The sequence below is a fragment of the Molothrus aeneus genome, chromosome 4, assembly GCF_037042795.1.
Source record: "Molothrus aeneus isolate 106 chromosome 4, BPBGC_Maene_1.0, whole genome shotgun sequence".
NCBI lineage: Eukaryota > Metazoa > Chordata > Aves > Passeriformes > Icteridae > Molothrus > Molothrus aeneus.
The window spans coordinates 58,596,096-58,622,257 of NC_089649.1; the positions used below are offsets into that span (position 1 = coordinate 58,596,096).

Below are 26,162 nucleotides of genomic sequence, written 5' to 3' on the forward strand. Positions count from 1 at the left end.
CTCTAATACATTTAATATCTGCAACATAGACCTTGCACAGTTTTCAGTCAGAAGGTCCTGCTGCATCTATTGTGTGTTTGACAAAGTATTTTGGTGACATTTACTGAACATTGCAATGCTGGTCAACAGTTTTACAACACTACATTGTTGTAAAACAGTTACAGCTTTTGTCAAACTGATGTGCAATCTCAGCTTGGCCCAGTGTTCCTGTTTACTTTGAAATGTTGCACAAGCAGATAAGTATGACAGGCAGGTGTTTCTGGTCCATTCACCTCGGATGTTAAACAAACACACTTAACTTTACTCGTTTGGCACACATGCTGCAAAGGGTTGGGTGCAGATTCCGTGCTGCAGCATATACAAATAGCTTTCCTAGGACCTTTCTTGGTGAGGTCACACTGCAAATCCTGTGTCCAGTTCTGTGCCCCTCAGTTCAGGAAGGACACTGAGGTGCTGGAACAGGGCAACAGAGCACAAGTGTTGTGGGGAGCAGCTGGGGGAGCTGGGGGTGTTTAGCCTGGAGGAGACCAAGGTGGAGCCCACTGCTCTCTAAAACACCTGGGAGGAGCTGTAGCAGGTGGGGGACAGTCGTTTCTCCCAAGCAAATAGCAATAGGACAGGACAGTCTTAAACTGCTCCAGGGAAGGCTCTAGGTTGGACATTAGGAAGAATTTCCTCAGAGGAAGGGTGGTTAGACATGGGAATGGGCTGACTGAGTCATCGTCCCCGGAGGTGTTTAAGGGAAGACGACGTGGCGTTCAGTGCCATGGTCTGGCAGACAAGGTGCTGGGTCACGGGCTGGCGTCCATGACCTCAGAGCTCTTTTCCAACCTAACTGATTCCGTACATGTTTTTTACATCCGCAAGCTGCTACCTTGGCCTTGCCAAGGCACGGGATCTCCAGTCGTGCAGCACTGCAGCTCACTAGGATGAACCCAGGGCTGCGCTGCCGAGCAGTGCGCATCCCACACCGACACCCGCCGGGCCGCAGCCGCCCGGGCCGAGGCAGGCCCGGCTCCGCCGCTCCCGGCGGGAAGGGGCGGGGCCAGCCGCGCACGCGCGGGGCGGTGGGCGCGGTCACGCGGGGCGGGCGCACGCGCGGTGCGGATGCTCGCGCCGCCGTTCGCGCCGCCGTTCGCGGCGCGGCTCCATGGGGAGAACATGGCTCCCTTCCCCGAGGAGGTGGACGTGTTCTCCGCCCCGCACTGGCGCATGAAGCAGCTCGTGGGGCTCTACTGCGACAAGGTAGCGGACCGGGGCGGTCCCCGCGCCGCTGCCCCGGGGCGGGAAGGAGGGTTTGGGGAGTGCGCAGCTGTCGGCGCCCCGGCCCCGCCGGTAACTTCTGCCCTGCGCTGCCGCGGGGCTCCTGAGCCCCTCACGGGCGGCCGGTGCCGCTCCCCGGCCGCACACGGCGGGGGCTGCCCTCGCTGCCCTGCCGGGAGCTGTGTCCCGCTCGGCCCGGCGCGGAGGGGCGGCGGTGCCGCGCAGGGAGCGCCACCCGCCCGGGCAGCCCGGCAGAGCCGCCGCGGGCCTGGCGCTCCCTGCGCGGGCAGCGCGGCCCGCCCGTGCTTGCCGTGCTTGCACTCCGGCGGCGCACGGGACCGTGCTTGCGGGTCTGTGCAGTGTTCTGCTGGTGAGTGGCGTAAAGGTACCCTAGGTATGTGCTTTTATTTTAAATATGAGTAATTTTGCTCGTGAACAAAGGTAATTTTTATTCTTGCATCAGGGTAGTTAAGTAATCAAGGCTGGTGTGTCACCTGAAAGGCAAACTTCCCTGCAGCAGCTTTGAGTGTTGTGGGAGGGTTTTGGGCCAATACTTCACAGCCAGCACTCCTACTGCAAGAAGTTTTGCCTCCCATCTCCGGGCATAAATGGCTGTTTGGGAGAACCAGATTGGCTAGAGAGATTTAAAAGAACGGTGAAGTTACACGAGAGGCAATTACAATAGCTTACTGCTGCCAGCAGCATGGGGGAGTTCATGCTTCCCGATTTCCTCATGGCACCTTGCACTGCTCTGGGATTCACCACATCCTTTCGTGTGCCTCTTCCATTTGCTACCAGGTTAAAGAAAACCTACAGCTGTTTTTGCAGCTGGCCAGGCTGACCACAGGGTCTGAGGGAGAGGAGAAGGGGAGACCTTGTGTAGTTTCTTTCACTTTTCCTTCTATTTGAGAGTACATTTGCAATTAACTTAATCTGTGGCGGCAGAAAAATTTGTGCTATTGTAACAGAGAGGATTTTATTGGAATGGAAACAAACACCCCCACTGACTCCTGGTAGCTGTTTCAGTGTGTTTTTGACAGCAGCTGAACAGGTTTTATTTAAACATCCAGATTTTGTAGTCGTTTGGGTTTTGTTCCTAGAGAGGCATTTTTGTCACTTTTATTGAGCCTCCCACAAAGTTTTGACCAAATTTGCCATGCCTGATAAAGCTTCCTGGGGAGCAATTACTGGTTTTCCTGAGTGTTGAAAAATTTTATTAAAACTATCCAGTTTGTATTGTTCATAACCTTTTATTTTCTAAGAGTTTTTATACAGGAATTTTCTTGCTCCCCTGTTCTTTTGAGTAAGGGCAAGCATGAAGGAATGGCACTTTTTAAAAAAAGTGTTCAATTTTATGTCCTTAAACCCTGTTGCAGAACTTGGGGTATGTGCCTTGCCTGTGACTTCTTATAATGTCAGCTTTGCACCAGAAAAGCTCCCAATATTTGAATTTCTTTCTTGTGTGATCGAGGTGCTGCAATTAGGTAAATCTGTAGTTCTGCTTACATGGCAAAGGTGTAATCTCCAAAGCCATGCTCTTGATAAGTTTAGTTTGACCTTGAGGGTTCTTTAATTTTGTGAATCATGTGTTACCTGTGTTCAATGGATTCCCTGTACACTGTAATATAGTTGCTGCTAGTGTCTGAATTTAGTAAATTCCACTGGATGTTAGTGAGGGTGAAATGTGCTTCTCCATCTTTGCTTCTCAGGAGAACAATTACATTGTTTCTGATGGATGAAGTACATAGGCACTTAAATGATCCTTTAGGACAGAGATACACAGTTTATTTTGTTCTCCCAGGACTTCATGTGAGACAGAACAGTAAATTGGACATTTAAGCTGTTTAGTGGTTTAGGAAAGTTATTCTACTTTTTTAGCTGTTGCTAGCGAAGATCTCCCTGTACCTTTGCTGCATTCCTAAATGACATTTTTACCTGTGTTGTATACACTGCCCTGGACTTGGATAATATGAGTAATTAGAATTATGTTTAATAAGGAGATCCACACTGTTGCCAAATCTGTCTCCTACTCTGATGATGAGAAAATTCGTTAAGTGCTCTGAGGATGTCCCCCCTGTAGGCAGTGGAGTGCTACAGCAGACAGTCTTTATAACAGAAATGCTTGTCCTGATGCCTGACGTCATCTTTGCTACAAATAGAGCAGATTCTGTTTTCCCATCTCTAGTGAACCGTTCTCAGAAAGATCTTGTGTTGATTTGCAGTTGTAGCCCTGTCCTCCATCTTAGCTATGAGTTCTCTGGCTTAAGCAAACGGATTCATTCTCCTCCATCACGTGGGTCACGCTTGCTGTACCTCAGTGTACTTGTTGCTTTTGTCAGAACTAAGCTGCCATTCTCTAACAGTTTAAGCTGACTGCTGCTGTTATGATTGCCTGCCTCTCTGGCTCCCATCAGTGCTTGAGGTGACTCAGGCTCCAGACTGGCAGAAAACATTTTTTTTTTGAAGCAGGGTGGGTTTTCTGTTGATGTAGTGCTGCCAGCAAGCCCTGGTCAGAGCGGTACTGAAGCCAGTGGGAGGCAGAGAGTGGGACTGTGACAGCCAGCAGCTAGATTGACTGAAGCTACTGTGAAACCTCAGCCTAATTATGTCTGTGTTTTCCTGAAATCTTGTGCAGAACAGGACAGCGCTGGTGTCGAGTAGAGCAGATTTGTTGTTCTGCAGTTCTTTTTTTAACAGCAGCGTACTTGCTTTGTGCTTCTCTAATCCCATGCTTCTCTGAGGACTGATGCTCAAATTCCCTCTCATTTTTGTCATTAGGCTCCTGTCCTGTATGGAGCACTATGCACTGGTCCGAGTCAGCGTGCTCATGTCCAGTGAGGCTGTCTCTGTTGTCGCATTATGGTCTTGTCTTTTCTGCACTTGAGAATGTGCCACTTGTGTAATACCAGCTTTCCTAGCTGTGTCTGAAAGTATTGTATCTGTCACAAATGAAACAACACAGATTTCAGCTGATAATGAAAATCCCATTTTGGTCTGGCTGGAGACTGGTAGCGTGAGAGCACTGTTTGCAAGTGTTTGAGCTACCCAGTGATTTCCTGCAGGCTCAGTTACTTTGCTCTAAGGTAAAACAATACCAAAAACCTTAGAGAGATCATGATCTGTAACATGTATCATTTCTGTTTTAAGTGGTTTGGTTATCTTATCAAAAGGAAGTCAGATTCTTTTTTCTAAACAAATCTGTGCTGGCCAATTGTTAATTTTTATAGCTTCAAGATTGGGACTACTAAAGTAGCAGACTCTGGTCTACGTACAGCCTGCAATTAAATTTTGGCTAGGCCTTCCTCAGAAGCAAGACACCATGTTCTCCAGTATGGGATTTCAAGCTTCCTGCTCGCTTGTAGAGTTACTGCAGCCATAGCATGTTTTCAAATCTTTGTGATACAGAATTGCCCAGCAAGTTTAGGGTGCTTTAGGAGTAGGAAAAATGGTTACACTCTTAAGTGCTGTAATGAAGATACCGGTGATTGCTTGTTCTCACGTCCTTGTGTCTGCCTCTCAAAACTGGTGTGGGACTTCATACTGTGACTGAGTGGCTGTGATAACTGGCTGCTGCTGGAAGGGTTAATTGCTGATGATATCCTTTATGCTTGTCTGGCTTCGTGATGAGCAGCTAGTTCATCTGGGGAACTGAAGCGAAAGGCGATTCAGTAAAACTGGCTCAGTAAGAGGTCAAACAAGCTCCAGAACCAGGTTGTCAGTATGGGAGGGAACAGGGTGAACCATGGCAGGAGGGAACAGCTGCTTTAATAGCTCAGCTTTATTGTGAAACCTTTGGGTGTTTGAGCAAAAGCATCTAAGGTCCTTCTTTTGTTTGCTTGACTTCAGTCTCCTGTGATCTCATCTTTCTACAAAAGACCTCTGCAGTTATTTCTCATGGTTCAGTAATTGCTTTGGCTAGTTCTTCCTGGAAATTTAGATCAATTTTGTCATATTCTGGTGACTTGAATGCATTGAACTTGCATAAATATTTAACTAGTGTTTTTCTTTTCTAGTCTACACTTCTGACTCTTAGCTAAAAATTATTTGCCATAAATATTTTCCTGGTTAATTTTTTCATGCAGATTTGAGCAAAGAAGACATTAATTTTTTTCTGTTGTCATCTGTCTTTCCTGTTAAATAGTCAACTTAAAGTATTGCTTTTCTTCTCTTATAATCTCTGTTCTCTGTCCTCTTAATTTGAAGTCTAAATGCTGTTCTGTTCAAGTTACCTGCACTTACCTTTGGCTTCTGCTGAAGAGAATGAAATGGTTTCATATGTTAAATTTGTGATTTTCTCGTGTCATCTGTAGTATGATGAACCATTTAGAAGTGGAAAAATCCTCTGAATTGAGTGGATTTGGCATTGTAAAGCATTGGACAGGGCATTTTATGACCACATCAAGATCATACTTTTTCTGGCAGCCAGGGGGACTGAAATCTGAAAAATTGGACCAATTAACTTAGGACTTACTGTTTCAAAGTGAAATGTTTTTCCCTTGATAGCCTTGAGAGCAGAAAATGCATGTTCCAAGAAGAAAAGCGTATCTGTGTTTCTAATAAAAAAAAAGTTAGTAAAGCTTTTTTTCTCCTTTTGAAATCCCTTTTCAATATTTCAGTACACTGCCATTAATTTTCCAGTGTTGCTTCAAATAAGTGTGTGTTGGTTTAGAAATTCATAGTTTTTGGTTATTCCCAGTTAATGTGCTGTAGCATTGAGCATCTGCCTTCACCTTTGTTTGGGATGAAAGAGCTGCTTGAGATGTTTAGCTGTAGTAAGTCTGCAAACTTAGGCAGGCTGTGCTTTCACTGCAGGCAAAAGATGGAAGGAAATTCCTTCATTGATGGAAGGAAATTAAATCTCCTCATTAGCATCCAGGGATAGAGGGGCGGTTTGTTGTCTATGTCTGTTTCATCAGGAGCTATACCAGTTATCTTTTTTGAGGTTTTTCAGAGCTGTATAGCAATTTCACTTTTTTCAGGACACTTCCAGCACTTGTTGCTACCTTCTCATACTTTCTTGAATTTTGTCTATCAAAGCACCTATTTTTTCTTACTTACCAGATGCTTTTATTTCTTTTTTTTGCCAGACATGATAGCAGTTTTTTCTCCCAAGTAATTGCTTATTAACTATTTTTCCCCAGCATTAAATGAGAAAAGTTTTCTGTTCACCTTTCACACACTGCTCTGATTTTTCATCCTCTGTCCCAGTCTGTTCTGGAGAGCAGTAACAACCCACCTTTGTCCTTTTTGCAACAATTTATTCTCTCATGTTCTGTGTTACAAAAAAAAAAAAAAAAAAAAACCAAAAAAAAACTGGTGCCTTTTAAGAATCCAGGAACTTTAATTAGTGTGTATCAGTACAGGTTTTGTGCAGCTATCATAGAATATGCTCTAGCTGACTAAATACTGCAAGTTGTAATTCTTGAGACTTACTTGGCTTTTTGCTTTTGCAGTTAGTGCCCAAGGTGGATTAAGCTGGAGTGGAGAATTTTTCCAGTGTCTTTTGTGTTAGGAACTTATAGTCAGACTGATGCAGAGGTGCAAAGACTTTTTTGCTCTGGTTCTGTGAGTTACTGCAGTGGGAGATTTCACTCCTGGGGCTTCAGGTATGACCTTACAGAGGGCCAGAAGACCAGGTCTTAGTAGGAACCTGTATCCTTGAGGATATAAACCAGGAAAGAAGTCTTCCATGGCATTTAGAATAGTGGGACACAGGTAGATAAATAACAGCATGGTTGCAAGTGTTCATCATGTTTTCATTCAAGGTCCTCATAGCTCATATATTTAGTAGCTTTTTAATTGGTTTTAAATTTTTTTATTCTTTTTAGTTCTTCTCTACAGACCTGGTGGTATCTTTTTTTCTTCCAGCCTTGGTAAGCTTCTGCCTGTGGAAATCACAGGGTGAAGGAGGCTTAGCTGATCTTATCAGTGCATCTTGAGCTGTGCTTTCTACTGTGAACCCCAAGAGGATCTGACATTTGTAGCAATTGCATCACTGAAAATCTTGGTTGAGTTAGTCCCATGTTGTTATTCATATCTCATTGTGAAATGCTCTCCATGGTTCAAAACCTGATCTATAGGTGTTCATTAGAGAAAATTGACTGTGGATGTAGTACAAGACTGATATGGAATACACCAATGAAAATGGAAATACAGGAGGTTTTTTCACTGTTCTCTTATGTTTGGCATTTATCAGCTTGATCTTAGCCTTTGAAAATAGAATGTGAGGTTTCACCTTCCCTGTTACCAGTGTTCTTCGAAAACAAAATAATTCTGTAATTTTGTGTGCCTGAATCTTCTGTGCTGTTTGTTGGTTGGTTTTGGTTTGTGGGGCTTTTTGTCTGTTTTGTTTGGTTTGGGTTTTTTTTTTTTGAGTAGTTGGGTTTTTTAAAAAGCAGTTTCAAGACTTTAGTGATGCTGCAAAACAACTAGGAGATTACACAGAGGATGGGGTTGCATTGAGAAGACAACATGGGAAAAAAGGGCATTTGAAAGCCTTGGATTTCTTGTTGGGTTCTGCCACATTCTGTCCTTCCTGCTTAAATAATTGGTATTATTTGGGTTGACCCATTGCCAAGAAAAGTGCCCAGGGTAGAAAACTGATTTCGCCCCTGATTTAAGGCTTCATACACATAACCAGGTGGGAGTGTGAAGCAGTTTAGCTAATTCTCTTACTGTTCACCTCCTATATTTTACATAAAGAGCAAGCCAAGGAGAGGTAACACTGAGGACAGTCATTCTCCTGGCTTGGCTACCTCAGCACCTGAGTTCTTCCTTGGGGACAGTATCAGCTGAACTTCTTGGGCATTCCTAAGTAGGACATGGCTTGTAACTGGGTGTTAGTGGTGCTCCAGCCAGGTGAAAAATGAACCCAGTAAAAGGCAGAGCTCCTTCCTGGATTAGTACACCAGAGGGATTCATCTTGCAGCTGCATGATTGCCAGCACATCTTGCAGGGAAGCAGCAGGAATGTGCAGTTAGAGGCAGGGCTGCTCCCTCGGTGTGTTTCCTCCTCCATGCCCACGCCCTCATTTCCAGCAGATTAAGTATAACATGAAACCACATGCTCTTGCTGTTGACACAGGCACACCTTGTTATGGATTTTGTTCCTCCATTTTCTTGTGCCTGAAATTGAGATAAATGCCTTTGCAGAGTCCAGGTTTGTCCTTTGAATTTTAGTGCTACTGCAAATGCTGAGTGCTAATACCTAAGAATGTAACAGTGAAAAGATACAGCTGACTAGTAATGCCTGCTCCTTTTTTCTTCTGGTACTATTCTATTATAAAAACCAGTTGGTTTTTTTTCATAGAATTGTAGAATAGGATAATAGAATATTCTGGGTTGGAAGGGACCCATCAGAATCATTGAGTCCAATTCCTGGCCTTGTGCAAGAATCCCAACCCCAAGAGTCACACCATGTGCCTGACAGTGTTGTCCAAAAGGTTCTTGAATTCTGTCAGGTTTGGTGTTGTGACCGCTTCCTTGTGGAGCCTGTTCCAGTTCCCAGCCACCTTGTGGGTGAAAAACTTCCCTGATATTTATCCTGATATCTTTTTTCTTTTAATCAGAATCGTCTACCAGCTCCATAATGAAAAATATTTTACTATTTCTTAAATTAGTTTTAAATCTAATAAGTTAACTAGTGGTAGGAGTCTAGTCTGCATTGATTATCAGGAATATTACATCTTTTATTTCATATCCTATGGCTATCAGCTGATTGTCTTGATGTGGTTATACATAGAATATAGAGGAATGACCTCTCAAAAATTTAACTTGGGATGACACATGAGAAAGAACAACAATTGATCAAGAAGACCAGGAAGAAAAAAATGTCTTCAATTTTTTTAGATTCCAGACTGAATTTTTAAGGTTAGTGCTTGTTCAGAATTCACATGCTTATAAGGGAAAACCTCCATTTGAAATAAAGCGGCTTGTGAATTTGTACCCACATGAAACTTCTTAACCTTGAGAAATTATTCCATTTTAAATTTGTGAAATCTATAGGGAGAGTGAAAAAATAATTTTTTCTGCTCCTATTCTCCTTCCTCAATTTTTTGTTGTTTTCCAGCTTGTAGTTGGGAATAGAGATAGTTGTAACTGGGAATGTTAGCATGCAGCATAGACTTTGCTTATGGCTGTGCTAGTCTGATAAGAGCAGTGTACTTTTTCTTTATTCCTCTTTGCTGCTTTCTCCTTGTTGGTTCATAGTATGGTTGGGAGGAAGAAGCAAACATTTTTCACTTCTTAAATGTATTTTTGGCATAGTTAGTAGGAAAAAACTGTTTCAGTTTACTCACTGTAAACTAACATTGCTGGAAAATTAATTTCCTTCTTCTGAGAAGACATTTTTCCATGTATAAAACACTTCCAGAAACCAAGTTAAATACTGTGTTTTGTTTGGTTATTTAATTAGCAGTTTTGAGCTTCCTTATTTATTCACAACATTTTGGATAGAAATGTCTATGTCTTCATCAGATAGAAAGTTTAATTTTTTTTTTATGAAAGCACTAAAGCCATGAGGGAGCTGCAAGAGTTGAGGGTAGAGTTATTTCAGTTGAGTGTTGTGAACATGAAGCACTGTCTAAAGAGCAATTGCTGTTAATATTGCCAGGATTGGTATCTTGTTCTTTAAGCACAAAAATTAAACAGTGTGTTTTAGTAAGGAAAGATGTATGTTTGCTACAAGTCTGTACATTCATCTTGACTGTGTTAATTGCTCTGTTATAGTCCAATAAGGTGAACACTCACCTAAAGCTGGCATATACTTGTCTGAGCTACAAAGATTTTTCAAGTATGGCTATGCTTTAATTGCATAATTTTTTTTCTTTTAATAAAAGTTTAAATAAAGTGAATTTAAAAGCTCCTGGCTACTTCTAGATGATGGCTGCATCCGCCATAAGTCTCCGACGTGTTTCAAACAGACATTACAATACAAAGGACTGACTGTTGTTTGGACAGTTGCTCAGGCTGTTTGGGTTATGAATAATTCTTAATTTCAGGAGCCACTGAAACTGTTGCTCTTGTGGTACTGCTCCTCAATTAGAGTTTGCATTCCAAACACAAAACCAGTTGTGCTGTAATGTACAGCTGTTGAAATGTAATGTCTTCAGAAGCCCAGGAAGCGCCCAAGTTTCTTGAACACTGGTGGCTGTGGTTTAGTGCTGTGGATTTTAAGCCAGTTCAGGGTTCTCTCAGGCTTTATATTTTTGATGAGTCAAAAAAAAATCCATTATCCAGTCCATTTCTTCTTCCTTGCCATTCTCTCTCTGAATTTGGGGGTGTGGGATTTTTCTTCTGGCCCTACTAAACTCTTGCACTAGTTTTCCTTGTTAGAGCTGGTGAAAAGTGGACCTTGGAATGGAGTAGCTGCTGTCTGTTAATAGTCTTGGTCCCCTATCATGAGACTTCATCAATCCTGGTAATGAAATTACAGGTCTGACCGGGTGACTTTGTTGCTAGGCTATCTGTTCTCTGAAAAGCCAGTTGTTCTCAGCTTTGGCTGACCTTTTTAATACAGTGATTTCTGATTCAAGTATAGTTACTGAATTTCAATATCTTCTCCATAGATCCTAATCTGCTGGATATCTCTGCTGGAAGCCTCAGTAGCAGAGGTGAATATACAAGTGCTTCATGTTACAGTGGCTTCTATAACAATCCATTTCTAATGGATGTTCTTGCATGCACATTGATTATTTATTTATTCTAGATTTGTGGATGACAATAGGTAGATTCAACAGAACATTTTGAGTCTTGAAAAGGCTTTGAGTCAAGATGATGAGCAGATGCCAATTTTTTATCAGAACCATTTTCATTATTTGTTTTTAAAGCCGACAGCAGAATACAGTAGATTTGTGGAACCTTCCTGTTACCCACTTCAGCAGTCTTGTTTATATTTTTTAAGTCAATCAAAATGCTAAGCATTTGGGAGCATGTGGGATTCTTGGAGGGTAAAGGGCCTTTGGAGACTGCCTTCAGTCACTTTGTGGATCCTTATGGGTAGAATGAGCTGTATCAACACTGTCCTTGATCAAAGGAAATGCCACTTGAGAAACCCCAGTTAGTTATTGAGACGTTACCCGCAGGTTCTGGGAGGCGAGGAGGCTGTCCTGAGGAGTTGCTTCTGTGCCCTTTGCCTGTGCTGGCTCAGGCTTCTTCTTTTCAGTGTGGAAAGTCAAGCCCTCAGTTTCATGTAGTGCCACTGCTTCTAATGCTGTGTTCTCTCGGTGTAGTGGGAGATTGAAATGGCCTTTGAAGCCAAGATCTTTCCCCATTAGGAATACAGAACAACATATGCTTCAAATCCTAACGGTGTGTTACAGGCATACATTTTTTCTGACTTCTGTCAGTAGTTGGTCTAAAGTGTATTGGAAAAAAAAGAGAAAAACCAAAAACCCCTCTTAAGCCTCACTGTATTTTCTCTCACTTCTGGGGCTAAGTAACTTTGTCTTTCCATAGTGAGAGTCATTTTGCTCATATGTACAGCATGTAATGTACAGTATGCACAGCTGACTTGGAGTTGCATAAGGATTTGGCAGGTGTCCAGCATGTTTCAGTTGCATTTTGCTGGTGCCTGCCAGGAAGTGGCAATGCAATGTCACAATGAGTAAGTACATTTGGGGGTTTTTAATGAAAAAAATTTGCATATCTCAATTTGTAGTTGATTTTGATGTAAGTAATATGTATGTCTCATATTCCCATTTCTTGTAAAACTCATAGATTCCAGAGTCTTTGTAGGTAAGCCACTTGTGAATATTATGGTAGCTTGTTTTCTGAATTGGAGTCTACTTTTAGTGCTTGGTCTTGTAGCCTGCTACTGCTGTAGGCTATGATTCTTGAAGCTGTGCTTGGAATAAAGCATAAGAATGGAAAAATCTCTGGTTTTCTATGTTCACTGAAGGAAAATGCAGTTTTTAAATGTATTGTTGTTGATGATGACTGTACACATGTAAAAATGGCACTACTGTATTACCTAGAATTTTGATCTGTCTTGTTTTGTTGGGTTTTGCTCCATTGGAAACCTTCTCCAACAGCTAATGTAGTTTGTATTCACTGGTAGGACTCAATATTCCTTATGGGTAATACATCTCTAAGGATGGGCTCAGGGGCCTATGTTAATGGCTTTTTGGTATGGACAGAAATGTGGATTGGGAAAGGTCCTGTCAGTAATCTGCTGGGCTGGGGAGATTGCATTGACTTCCGCCAGGAAATCTTTCTACATTTGTTTACCTCAGTATTTCACAAGATTTAGTTTATGGTGCTTAAATACAACTTTGATTTTAATGGCTTCGTTTTGTGTTTAAAACTGATGGTGTTTACCTTTTATAAGTAAGGGAAGTGATGAATTCCTTGGAGCTGATGCCTATTCTAAGGATTTAACTTGTGTTTGACATGATTTTCATTGTTTTTTCATGAACTTCTTTTTTCTAGCTTTCCAAGACCAACTTCTCCAACAACAATGATTTTCGGGCTCTGCTGCAATCTCTTTATGCTACATTCAAGGAATTTAAGATGCACGAGCAGATTGAAAATGAGTGTATCATTGGTTTGCTTCAGCAGCGCAGCCGGACTGTGTACAACGTGCACTCGGACAACAAACTCTCAGAGATGCTTAGCCTGTTTGAGAAAGGGCTAAAGAACGTCAAGGTAAGTAGGCTGTGAGAGATTTGTGACCTGAGGAAAACATTCTGTGATTAGTTTGCCTTGGCTCTTCATATTCTTTATGAATGAAACTAATGAGGAAGAAGAAATTTTTATTTCTAGTCCAAAACACAAATTCTTTTGCCATTTACCACAATTACTGAGTTTCTAGTAAAAAAATTTCAGAGATGTGTTTTGTGACAGACAGTCTTCACTGTATAATTTGAGGTGTTTTGGAGAGATAGCAGGGAAGTTTCAAATATAAAGACTGTTCGGCTAACTGCTCAGAAGTTCCTGGCTATAGAAAAAATGGGGTTTTATTAATTAGTTAGGAAACCTTAAGGATCTTTTTTTTGGTGATTGTTGTCACAAATGGAGATGATTCCCAGACTTACAAAAAAAGCAGCATTGTTTTATTCTGTGGCTCATGTACTCCTTCCATTAATCTGTGGCTCAGCAGTCCTGTTAGTAGTCCAGTCATCAAAGAACTCTGTTATTTCTGCATCTGGCTTTTTTGATAGCGACTTAACTCGAAGTTCTTCTCCAGTAGAATTCTTCTTGAATTTTTCCATGTCTTTCTCTAAGGGTACCCAACTCAACTCCTCCTTCCTGCTCCATAAGAACTATAGTGTCCAGTTTGACATCCCACATTACATTTCTAGTATGTGTGGTACAGATTTTCAGTAAGAAAAATACTAAATATGCAATTGATTGACTCTGTTTTACCATCTGAGCCTCATTTTGGCTTGGGAACCCTACAATGATTTTTTTTTTTTTCCCTATGCATACTAAACCTTAAATTTTGCTTTGTGTCCATTAACAAATCAGGAAATGGAGGAAAGAAGGAAATTTAACACTTGGCTATGTGTTAGACCTTCTCTGATAGGATGCTGGTGTTATTCTGTTACTTGATTTCTGAAGTGTGCAAAACCAGATTTCTTTAGTGGTTAGTTTAATTTAAACTGATGGCCTAATCTTGTCTCTGTAATAGTCAGGGTTTCTTGATGTTGTAGAAGCTTAAAAAGAAAAACAGCATTCGCAGTAAGAGTTAGGAGGAACTTCAGTATGTTGCAATTACTGGGCAGATTTCAGAATCAGCTTCTTACCAGTGACTCAGAGAGTAGTCTTAACAAATTTATACATGTGGTTGGATGAACTTGAATGTTTACAAGTCAGTTAGATCTTTATTTAAGAGTTCTTTCAATTTCCAAAGTAAAAATCTGTACAGGAAGCCTGACCATAAATTTTGCTTATAATTTGGAAGTTAGAATTTTAGAATAACTAAGGTAAAATGTATTCAGTTAAAAGATCAAGTAGAGCTGTTTTATCGTAGAACACTTTACATACAAACCATACAAATACTTAAATTAGTCTGCTACTACTTTGAACTTTGTGTGAGATTGCAGATTGGCAGATTTCAGTCCTTGCTCCTAAGTAAAAATGGGATTAGAGAAATGAATTCCTATATGCTAAGACAATAAATGGGACCTTTGCTCTGCCTGTTAAAGGCCAGTACTCAGTGTCAGCGTCATTAAGTAAACACATTCTCACCATGAAGTAGGGCAAACCTGCTGCATGCATGGGAAGGGCATAATGGGCTTTCCTTTGAACCACTGCTTTATTGGACAGTTCAATCCTTGGATGACTGGATGAGATTGGGTAACCATTAAGTCTTTGCTTTCTTCTCAGAATGAATATGAACAGCTAAACTATGCGAAACAGCTGAAGGAGAGATTGGAGGCCTTTACCAGGGATTTCCTTCCTCATATGAAAGAGGAAGAGGAGGTAGGTAAAGATTTTCTTCAAATGTGATGAAGACCTTCCTTGGGGCTTGGAATAACTGAATGGGGACAAATGGCTCAGAAGTTCGTTGTTTTTTCAGTTCTCTGTTTTTATTGCTATGCTAATTTACATTCAAGACTGTGGTGTCATTGTTCAGTACTCTGACTGAAAAGTGACATGTTCTGAAACTGAGAATATAGGAAGTTTATGCTGAAATTCTAATTCTTAAAAAAATTGATAACAGAAGTCCATTGGGGCTAGGATTGTTTGCAGCAAGTAGTTTAAATGGATATGTAGCAAAACTTAAATGAGAGAAGAGATGTCCTGTAAACCAGTGCGTCATGACTCAAACTGACACTCCCAAGCAGCTTCTGACCTATATTTGAAACACAGACTAGTACTGCCAGTCTGATGATTTATGGGTATCCAAAAACTGGGAAGCATCTTCTCAAGCCTGTCCATGGGAAGTCTTTTCTCATGTTTTTCTTCCTTTTTACTTTGCCTTCCATGTGAGTACCTTGATAAGTTATATAGGTTAAGCAACTTTAATCCCTTCCTTATTCTGGTGGGGAAAACAATTAAAACAGCTTGCCTGATACTGTGCTATGTTCTGTCAGAAGGTAGGGAGTTAGAATTTAAAACTTCCATGGTCCTGTCCTTAGGTTCACTTAATGAATAACATGTTTTACTTTGAGAGAATTTGAAACAGGAAATTCTGTGTAGGTAGATCTGTGTAGCATTATTGACTATTTCTGTCAGCACCAGATTTTTTTTACCCTTTTTCCTTTGTGTTAGGTTTTTCAGCCAATGTTGATGGAATACTTCACTTATGAAGAGCTGAAAGATATTAAGAAGAAAGTAATTGCACAGCACTGCTCACAGAAAGAGGCTGCAGAATTCAGAGGTCTCAGTAAGTGGAATCAAGTAGAAGAGCTTCAGAAGGTCTTTAAGTATTCTGTGGATGAGAAGGCAGATCAAGGTGAAGTATCTAATTAAAGTAACTTTTAAACTGCAGTTTTTATCTAAAAAACACACCTAGTGATGTACCTAGTTACATATGGGCCGAAAGAGTAGTTCTTATAAAATGGGCATATCTGCAAACCAGTTTTGAAACTTCAGAAACTTAATTGTTTGATATGGGCATCTTGGCAAGTTATAAGGTAGATAGTACTTCACTATTTACCTGTTCTCAACAGTCTTCTTCTCTCTTCCCTCCCATGTTAATATTTGATACAATAAACAGATAGAAAATGTAATTAACTTTTAATTTCATGCTTCTATTGAAATTATATTTTCTATTTCCAGAGTCTGCATTTCATTCTTGGTTTGTAAGCTTTGTAAGCTTTTTCTGTTGATGTTTTAATAACACAGAATAGTTATCCAAGTGACAATATTTCAGATTAAAAGCATTCACCTTCCCAGCTCCTCTACCTAACTTTCCTGGGCCTCTCAGGAATGAGAAAGGATCTGTGAGTAATGCAAGTGAATGAATCTGTGCAGCATGTGAATAAGTCAGAGGAAATGCGTGTTCTGAAAGTGGGTACTTACTTTGCATTTATCTCCAATTACCTTTTCTGGTGAAACTTAGAATAAATAACTACTAAAGTAGACTTCAGGCTCATTTTATGACTCCTGAATCAGCCTAAGTTGTCAGTATTTAGAGTTTTCTCTCTTAACAAAAAAGAATTGATGCTTCAAGGAAGGGGAGTTAATGTACCAAAAGTGTAAGGCTGGTGTGAGTCTTATACATGGAGTGAGCTCTCAAGGACTGAGTTTGTGATGTTGATAAAATGTGCTGCTCTCATTAGAGAAACTTGACTAATTACTCTGTATCAGATTTTCTTGATAAAACTTGACTTCTCTGAACTACTCAACTGGTCGTTTTCTGCCCTCCAGGTGAAGCCTTCAGAAAAGATCATGGTCCATTCTGTGAAATACTATTGAGTCTTAACAGATGAATGTGACAGACCTAGCTTTGTGGCATTACTTGCTTTAAATCTAGCTGGAATAGCCGTTTTTGGGACAATAGTAATTCTGCAATCATTGTGTTTCAGGCTTTGGGAGAGGAGAATATGTATTTTTCGTTATTTTTTAAGAAAGGGAAGAAAGTAAAATAGCTTGCAGTCCTGTGCAAGCTTAACTGCATTTTCCTGCAAAATTCTCTAATTCATGCAGCAACATGCTAGTTGTACAAATAAATACATTGATTCATAACTGAAACTGTATTTAATTATATTTTTTGAAGTAGCAATAGCTTATGACGTGATAAAGTTTACATTATGCTCACTTTTGAAGCTTCTTTGCAAAACAAAAATCTAATGCTTCTTTCTCTGTAAAAGTTCTAGGCACTTTAGAAGTAAAACCCCACTATTAGTAAAGCCTGCTGTTTCGAAGGACTCCTAAAAACTCCTTTAGGAGTTTTTCAAGCAAATTTTTCTGAAAATAGCCATTAAAAAACTCTTAAAACAGCCAAAGGCCTCACTAACCAAAGCTCTGAATTTGTTATTTTATATAGTGTGCAGCTTTCTTTGCAGTATGGTGATCAGGGAGAGCTGTTGGAAATAGTTCCTACTGCTGTCCATTGAAGTATTAATTACAGTGGTCAAATTTTCGTCTCTCACCTAATACTTAGCATTATCTCATCTTAGTACTTAGTATTTATTATTTTACAGCCTGAATGGCTCATCATCATTCAGAAGTTAAAATTGTCAATGCTAGCTGCTAAAGCTAGAAATAAAGTTCAAGACAGGTGCCAAGAGTTGAGCATGAACTTTTCTGTGTCCCAGTCAAGAGGCTGAGTGCTTCCAGCGAGAGTGGTCCCAGCTGGTAGGTTCTGCGTGCTAGTACTGTTTCCTGGGAATGTGGCAGACCAGGTACAGATACCACCTGCAACAGAAGGCATTTTTCTTAAAGCATTTCATTTATAGCAGGTATGGCTTTCATCTTTCTGTGGTTGAGTAGCATTAATTTACTTTTTTTTTTGAATGAGTGAGCCAGATGAGAAAGTGGCAAACAAAAAACTGAGCTGGTTTGTTGTTGTTCAAGGTGTTTCATTACAGTGAAAGCTTTTTAAAGCCAAACCAATACCTATCTTTAACAGTTGTTAAAAATTTTTCAGACATTTTTTGATTTTTCAAGTCAAAATGTGAGTTTCACTGCTGTTATTAAGGCTGTGAGACTGTGCTTCAATTAACACATGCTTTCTGTATTTCAGAAACCGAAGTAACAGGGCACACCACAAATATTACTAATCTCCCTCCTGAAGTAATGGTGACCATTTTCAGTTACCTTAACCCCCAAGAGTTATGTCAGTGTAGTCAAGTAAGCACTGAATGGTCACAGTTGGCTAAAACTGGATCTCTGTGGAAACATCTTTACCCTGTTCGCTGGGCCAGAGGTAAGTTCCATTTAACTCCTTTGAAAGCGCATCCGTTATCAGAATCTTTGGGCCTGTAAAAAAGAGCATTTTAGTACAGGCTGACAGCTGAGCATGTGAGGTGGTTCTTTCTGACAAGGATAGTGTCCTGAAACTTGATTGAATGTTAAAAATCCCCAAAACATACATCAATCTTGTAGAATTAAGAAACTAGAAGTTGTCTTGGTTAAAACTCCTGAGCACATTTCATATCTAGCTTACCTAGTTTTATTGAGGTAAAATCCCCCTTTTTTGCTTGTATGAGTGCTAATAATATGTTCACTAATACAACATCTGAATTATTAAATAATCAAAGGAGTTTTGAATTATAAATGCTGCTGTTACACTTATATCAGTAAAATTATTTTCTTAGGTTACTAGGTAGAAATGAAATGCATAACTGCTGAAAGGAAGTTCAAAATAAGTGGAGTTCTAATGTTTCCTCGCAATTTAGTTAAGCTTCAAAGAAAACTGCATGAATGTTTAATTTTAGTATTGATTCTTTAGGTGTATTATTTCAGTAATTTCTACTGCAGTAAGTGTTTTTTTTTAAATTTTCCCCTCAAACTCTTCTGTTAATTAGAATTTACTATTGAGAAGTGTGACCTTTGCAAAAGTACCTGTTCAAATAGACAAAATACTCTGTATTCCAGTGAGGCCAGTTACAAGTCATCAGAATGTCTTTGTAGCCTTATGTCCATATTTATGTGAGTATTAAAGAATCACTGGAGTATGGAACTGCAGGCTTCACAGTGCTGTCACGTCAGTGTAGTTCAGTAAAAGGAGAAAGTCTGTGCTGCTTAATAAGTCTTTTGTATGCCTTTGAGATTTTAAGAGAAAAAGTTATGTTTATATAACTTAGCTTTAGAGATACATAAAAAGTAAATTCTTTATGGCTTCTAAAATTTGTACAAGGCAGAGAGGAACTAAATAACTTCTTGGTCTGAATTTTTCTTTCTTTCTTTTTTTTTGGGGGGGGGGGCGGGTGGTAAATCTTCCTGAAAGCAATAGTTTGTTTCATGAGCTTCCAAGGACTGAGTAGAGAGGCTCCAAAATTCAAATTCTTAAGTTTGCTTTTGAAGTATAGTTGTCTTGATAATTCAGTGCTGCACACACACACAACAAAAAAAAGATAATAGGCAACTGGTAAAGTGAGCGCTTCTAAACCTGGCTTGGCGCAACAGGAAGCTGCTCTCGTGATGTACTGTTTGTACTACTACAGTTGTTTGTACACAAGTGCTCTAACTGGGTGGAAGCTTCTCAGATGGGATTTACTGCCACAGGGAAGGGAAAAGAATTGTATTTTTATGTAGGCTTAGTCAAATTTTTTACTTTTTTTCCCCTCCTAGTACACAGAAGGCCTCTGAGGCTTCTTATGCAATATGAAGATAGGTGGATTAAAGATGATGAGAAATGTTACCAAAACTTCATGGTTGACAGTCAATTAGGATTTCATTGTCATCGTGTTATTCATAGAAGAAACATTGTTCTTTTAGCTATGACTCAACAGGAGTTGCTCTTGCTTTAGGAAGAGTAGGGTTCCCCCCTGTGAGACAGTTCAATAAGGTGGTTTGTTTTTCAGTATGTGTACATTGAGGGAGGCAGCAGAGCTGCTTATCCTGAGCCCAGCGCTGCCATATGTCCAAACCTGAAGTAAATTAATGCCTGTGCAGTAACCTCAAGAGGGAAGGGGTGCTCCACCAGCTAAAACAGCAGAGCTGTTGCTGATCTTCATGTTCATCCAGATGTTCTAAAAATGACTGTGTATTGATTTGAGTCATATGAATGTTACAAATATTCTGTAGCTGTTTTAAGTAGGATACTTTCTGAATTTGTTTTTTTGTGATCTTGGAGTTCTCACGTGCGGGGACTAAAACCAGGCTGGTTAACTGTATATTTGTGATATTTCAGAGGAAAAGAGAGATCTCTTCAACCAAGTGTTAAACTAAAAGCTGATGAATAATTTATATACCAGAAGGAACTTGAGCACCTACACAGTCCAAATATTACATGATTGTTTCTCTTATTTTTGTGATCATATTTGTCCCTACTAAGCAAGTGAGGATAGCAGGCGTGTGTGTCTCAGACAGGCAGAATAAGCTGTGAGTTCCGGGATGGTACTGAAACTGTTCTAAGAATCTTTTGAAGATTGAACTGTTGAATCTTTTGAAGAATCTTTTGAAGCTTAAGGATAAAGATCAAACAAAGAATTATTTTAAGGTTTAGTCCAGTCTTAGTTGAGATGAATTCGAAATTCATTTATGTCTCTTAAATCAGGTCACAGTATACTGAAAAGCTTTCAGTGCCGATTTATGCTGCAGTGAGAAATTTTTACTAACTTTTTTTTCCTTCTTTTTGGGGGGTGGTGGTGAATAGGTGATTGGTACAGTGGTCCTGCAGCAGATACTGAGACTGAACCTGATGAGGAATGGGTGAAAAACAGAAAAGATGAAAGTCGTGCTTTCCAGGAATGGGATGAAGATGCTGACATAGATGAATCTGGTAGGTAAAATTGATTTTGGTGAAGATGACATAGCTGTAAGAAACAAGCTGAGTGGAAAAAAAGGGGAAATGGAGGTTGGTAGGAGAGAAGCAGGCATCTGATTTTAATGACTGGAATTAATTTGTCTAGGAAAGAACAAACATGAGAGGAGGTAGAAGAGTTATGGGGATGTGTCTGAAGGTACAGGCTAGGCTTCATCTCTTCAGAAAATTTGAATGAATCATCTTGCATCCTGATGCACTCTAGGCTTGATTTAAAATTTGTCCTAAGCTGTTAAATTACAGCTATAGATAAATCTATCTATCTAGATAGATGAAATGCCCTGTGAGATAGTATTTTGATATCTAAAGCAAGTTGTTGGAAATAGCTGCCCTGAGCAGTACATAACCTGTAGTAAATATTTCTCCAAGTCCTTTAATGATTTTAATTCTTTCTCTCTGGGTTTATTTTGCAGAAGAAGCAGCTGAAGATTCACTTGCCATTAATATAGCACAAATGGAAAAACGTTTACTTCATGGCCTAATTCATCATGTCCTCCCGCTTGTAGGCTCCTCAGTGAAGACACTGGTATTGGCCTACAGTTCTGCAGTGTCCAGCAAAATGGTGTGTGATTTGAAACTTTAAATTGTGCAACAATAATAATTGTGGCTATGCAGTCTTTAATTAATAACTGACGTGCTTGGGGAGTGTAAGTGGGTTGCAGTCCAAAACAATGCTGATTTGTAAGCTGTCTCCAGACACTGTGTGCAGCCTTAGTGGCTTGTATCTTTACTGATTATTTTCCTTTCTTTTTTCAGGTTAGACAGATCTTGGAGCTTTGCCCCAACTTGGAATATTTGGATCTCACTCAAACCGATATTTCTGACTCTGTATTCGAAAGGTTAGATAATTGTTTCCTTTAAAAAAAACTTATAATCCAGGTTTTTGAATGTGGGGCAGAAACATTCAAACATTTCTTAGTCCATTGCCAAGAATGAATTAAATAAAGAGAAATCAAATTAGTAACTCCCATGTGACTTGTGACTAAGAGCTAAAACAGGGTTAACAAATCACTAAAATACCAAGTAAAACATCTAACTTTGTAGTGGCCATTTAAAATTCTGTCTTCACTACTGGATGCTTTTTACCTGTGTACCTAGCCATAATAATAGTTGTGGTTTTGCTCTAGTATTTAGAACTTGTCCATAGATTTTTATGGAGTTGCTCAGTTAAGGAAGTTCTCTTGGCCTGCTACAGCTGCTAGGGTGTGGAATACTGCTATTTCAGACACTCCAGTCAAATGATAGGCAAAGCTCTAAGGCTTAGGTGTATTGTCTGTGGATTCCTGAGTGTTACTGAGGTTTGCAGAAATGTCATTGTCAGTGGGATGGCGTATGGATGCAGAACCTCCACCAGTGGTCTTACTGTGGTATTGACACTTATCAGGTATTTGTGTTCTGCATTTACATCATGTAATGCTCTCAGGTTGTGTGAACACCACACAAAATCTTACCAGCATGGGAACAACACCCTGCAGCTTGTATAAGAAGTTTTATTTGAAATAAAAGCTTCATAGAAGTTTCAGGGCTCATTTCCTGCCCTTGGTCACAACCACCCCAGGCAGTGCTACAGGCTGGAGCAGAGTGGCTGGAAAGCAGCCTGGTAGGAAAGGACCTGGGGTGCTGTTTGACTTCAGGGCTCAGAAGTCAATATTTAGTGAAATTTACCTTATTTGTCACTCATCATATATCTGTATTTACAACACTCCAGTTTGTAACTCAGAAAATGAGTTTGGCTTGCTCTAAATATAAATAATCACTTACAGAAATAAATTTAGAGTAAAATCAGATAAATTAAATTATTTATATAAATGAAAATTGAATATAAATTTACCTATACTTAAATGTATACTTATATATACTTAAAGAAGTAAATGATAGTAACATTAACTATAGATAGGTAAAGGTCAGTTAAATCACTTTCATACAATTATAGCTAATAATGTAAAATATTACTGTAGATAAAATTTCTATTCCACTTGAAAAAGGTAAGATTAAGGGAGTAAGCTTTTGTTAAAATGAAAAAGTCTGATTTTTAATTAATGATGGAATAATTAGAAGCACAGGTTCAGTTTCAGGAATCCATCTAGTATTCCTAGGAGAAATGGGAAAGGACAGGAGGACGTATGATCTGAGTACACTGGCATTTCAGCCAAGCTTGAGAAACTCAAAATTCTAGAAATTACAGCTGTTACAATACTGCAAACTGAGTATGGAATCTCAGATGTATTTTTGGGGGGTGAAATTTTGGGGATGAAATTTGCTAGCTCAGTATTTTCAGCCTTTTGAGAAGTTACTTTGACGTTTAGTAACTCAGATGTCTCTTGGTAGCTTCTGGTGAGTATAATGCCCTTGTTTTTCGAAATTGTTATTGTGTGTATTTGGTGCTTGCAGTCTGATCTATTATTCAAACATTCATTCAGTATATAGCAACTTTGGTCTTCTTTAAAGTCTCAGTACATGGAGAAATACAAGTTGTTACTGATTCATGAATGATTTCATGTTTCTCTAGACATAATTTTTCTAGGCATATACAGAGCACTTAGAGTATCAAATCTAATCTGTCTGGGGTAGCTTCTTTGTATATTATGATGTGAATATATATATATATAATCTGAATTAATAGAAGTACTTTACTTGTGAAGTGTTTTTTCATACTTTTAGCCTTAACAGCTATTTCTAAGCAAAACTTCAAAAAACTCAACCACCACTCAACCAAATCACTTCTTTTTTTCCCCCCTCGATTTCAGTTGGTCTTCAGTTGGGTATTGTCAAAACCTACGCCACCTTGATCTGTCTGGATGTGAAAAAATTACAGATGTGGCTGTAGAGAGGATTTCCAGAGCACTGGGTATCATATCAACTCATCATACCAGAGGTATTCTGAAAAGCTGCAGGAGCAGGAACGCTAAGGCTTTGTGGAAAAACCGAGAGATTACTTTGCAGTCCAACCAGAAGTATAATGGTTTGCATGAAATCAGCAATGAAAATCTCATTCAGGGAGGAAATGGTGAGCAGCACTGGACTAAACCTGACAGCTCAGAAAACTTCAGTTCTGCTTATGTGTGGATGCTAGATGCAGATGATTTAGCTGACATTGAAGATGCTGCAGAGTGGAGACACAGGAATGTTGAAGGATTTTGTCTTATGGAACCAACATCCCATATTAATTGTTCTGCATTGTGCTACAATAGAGACATTTATGGGTTAAGGACTAGAGGGTGGCAGCAGCACTGTGCTTCTACTGACTTGATTTACTGCGGTCACTCGTTTTGTTGTGCTGGGACAGCACTAAGAACTATTCGAGCACTTCCAGAGTCCTCTGCACTGTGTAGAAAACCAATAAGGACTAAGCAGTCAGAGAAAAAAGACTCTGCATACTCTGGGAGTGAAAAAGCAGAGGAAGAGACTGCACGAGTTCTTCAGTTTCTCAGTCTGTCAGGCTGTTACCAGATAACAGACCGTGCTCTCAGGTGAGGAGATGTTGTCAAACTATTTTGCTGCAGGATATTTTTTCTGATTTTATTTGTTGGGCTATTCTGGGATGAATCTGCATCATTTCAGTAGAAACATTTTTATTGAAGAAACTGGTAAGTTTTAAGTGGTCTTTCCCTCTTAAATAGTTACAGTACTGGGCTTGAAAACTTTTTCCAGCTTTTCTTTTGGAGATAACAGTAAAATCTTTTATATCTGTTTTCCGAAGTCAAGTATTTTTGTGAATTTGTTGTTCTAGACAGTATTAATGCTTTTAGATTTGTTAGTTGCTTTATTGTTTAGAAATTGTGTTGATTCACTAATTTTTTCATTATGCCTGCAGTATGCTTGAAATTCTGTAAAACTGGAGGAAGATGTCGGTTAACCTGTCTGGATAACAATATAGTTTAGGGACAGGCTGAATCAATGGGCTGAGGCCAGTTGTTTGTTAAATGAGATGAAGTACCAGGTCCTGCCCTTGGTCACAAGCACCCCAGGCAGTGCTACAGGCTGGAGCAGAGTGGCTGGAAAGCAGCCTGGTAGGAAAGGAGCTGGGGTGCTGTTTGACAGTGAGTGAACACCAGTTAGCTGTGCCCAGGTGGCACCTGGCCTGTATCAGCAATAGTGTGCCCAGGACCAGGGCAGTGACTCTTTGTTCTTGGCACTGGAGAGGCCACACCTCAGATCCTGTGCTCACTTTTGGGCCCCTCACTGCAAGGAAGGCATTGAGGGGCTGGACTATACCCAGAGAAGGGCAATGGAGCTGGGGAAGGGTCTGGAACATAGGTCTGCTAAGGAGTGGCTGGGGGGGCTCAGCCTGGAGGAAAAGAGACTCAGGGGTGATCTTCCTGTTCTTCACAACCACCTGAAAGGAGGCTGTAGCCAGGTGGGGTCTCTTCTCTCAAGTAGCAAGAGAAAATGGCCTCAAGTTGCACCAGAGGATGTTTAGATTGGCCATTAGGAAAAAAATTCTTCACTGAAAGGGTTTTCAGGCATTGGAAGAGGCTGCCATGGGAAGTGGCGTACCTGGAGGTATTCAAAGGCTGTGACACTTGGTGCTGTTAGTGGTGGATTTGGCAGTGCTGGGTTAACAGTTGGATGTGATTATCCCAAGAGTCTTTTCCAACCCAAATGATTCTATGATAATTCTGTATGTGCAGAACAACATGTTCAATACAGCCTCATATAACAGTTAAAGTAGGAGAAAAAATGTTTGACTTGAACATGGAGATGGCTTCATGAGTTACAGAATTTTCTCTTTGCTATTACCACTGATAGTTTGTATTGTCAGGAAAATGTAGTTACTGCTTTGTAGTGAAAATGGGATTAGGCTGGGGTACTTGCAGCCTCCTGCTCAGGTGTGCTGCAGCACTTAGGGCTAATTAAAGCTTCTTGAAGTGGGAAGAATTCATGTATTTCTGTGCTGTTTGCTCTAGTAAACTGAGGAGTAGTGTGAGGTGCTGCTGGCATCAATTTGTCTCTCCTGAGATTTTGTCCCCATTTGATGTTCACAAGTACCAGCTATTCAGATGTCTCCTGTGATTCTTCTAACACTCACTCAGCAGAGTTACCCTTCCTCAGGGTATGCTTCAGATATCTGGGCTTTGTGTTGGAGCTTGTTTCTCTTCAAGTGTTGCAGTGGACTTGTCCTGACAAATTTTGTTAGGTGCTGATTAGGTTGTGCTGCGTGTATTTTACAGATTACTGGTCTGGTTTTTCATGACTCAGTAGTGTGGGAGCAAAGGGAGATTTGGTCACTGAGTCACAACAAGGGTTTAATTGCTTTGCTGGTTTCCCATTGGTGCTTTTTGGGTAAAAGTATTTAGGAGCAGAGAGTGTGTTGCAACAAGTGCTTCTTGTAGTCACAAGAGTACTTGGAGTTCCTGGGGGAAGAGAGTGAAACCCCCTAATACAAACACATGCCAGTCTATTTACTTCATGTAAGTTGTTACCTGATAGCTGCTTTTGTGGCCTGCAGTTCTACTTCTCCCTGCTGACAGGAGAAGCTTGTACAGCAATGCTCTGAAGGCATCTTCAGTTTTAAATCCTGG

General features: G+C 40.1%; 1 protein-coding gene across 1 annotated transcript in view; it reads left to right on the top strand.

Annotated features, from left to right (window-relative positions):
* Positions 1 to 1,109: 1,109 nt before the first annotated feature.
* The window catches only part of FBXL5 (F-box and leucine rich repeat protein 5), a 34,219-nt gene continuing 9,166 nt past the window's right edge, over positions 1,110 to 26,162 (top strand). Inside the window, exons 1-9 of the mRNA XM_066548604.1 lie at positions 1,110 to 1,245; positions 12,690 to 12,905; positions 14,589 to 14,684; positions 15,477 to 15,660; positions 17,896 to 18,078; positions 20,473 to 20,598; positions 21,054 to 21,202; positions 21,397 to 21,479; positions 23,388 to 24,110. Of these exons, the coding sequence (XP_066404701.1) occupies positions 1,162 to 1,245; positions 12,690 to 12,905; positions 14,589 to 14,684; positions 15,477 to 15,660; positions 17,896 to 18,078; positions 20,473 to 20,598; positions 21,054 to 21,202; positions 21,397 to 21,479; positions 23,388 to 24,110 (1,844 nt within the window). The 5' untranslated portion in view covers positions 1,110 to 1,161. The remainder of the gene's footprint in view (positions 1,246 to 12,689; positions 12,906 to 14,588; positions 14,685 to 15,476; positions 15,661 to 17,895; positions 18,079 to 20,472; positions 20,599 to 21,053; positions 21,203 to 21,396; positions 21,480 to 23,387; positions 24,111 to 26,162) is intronic.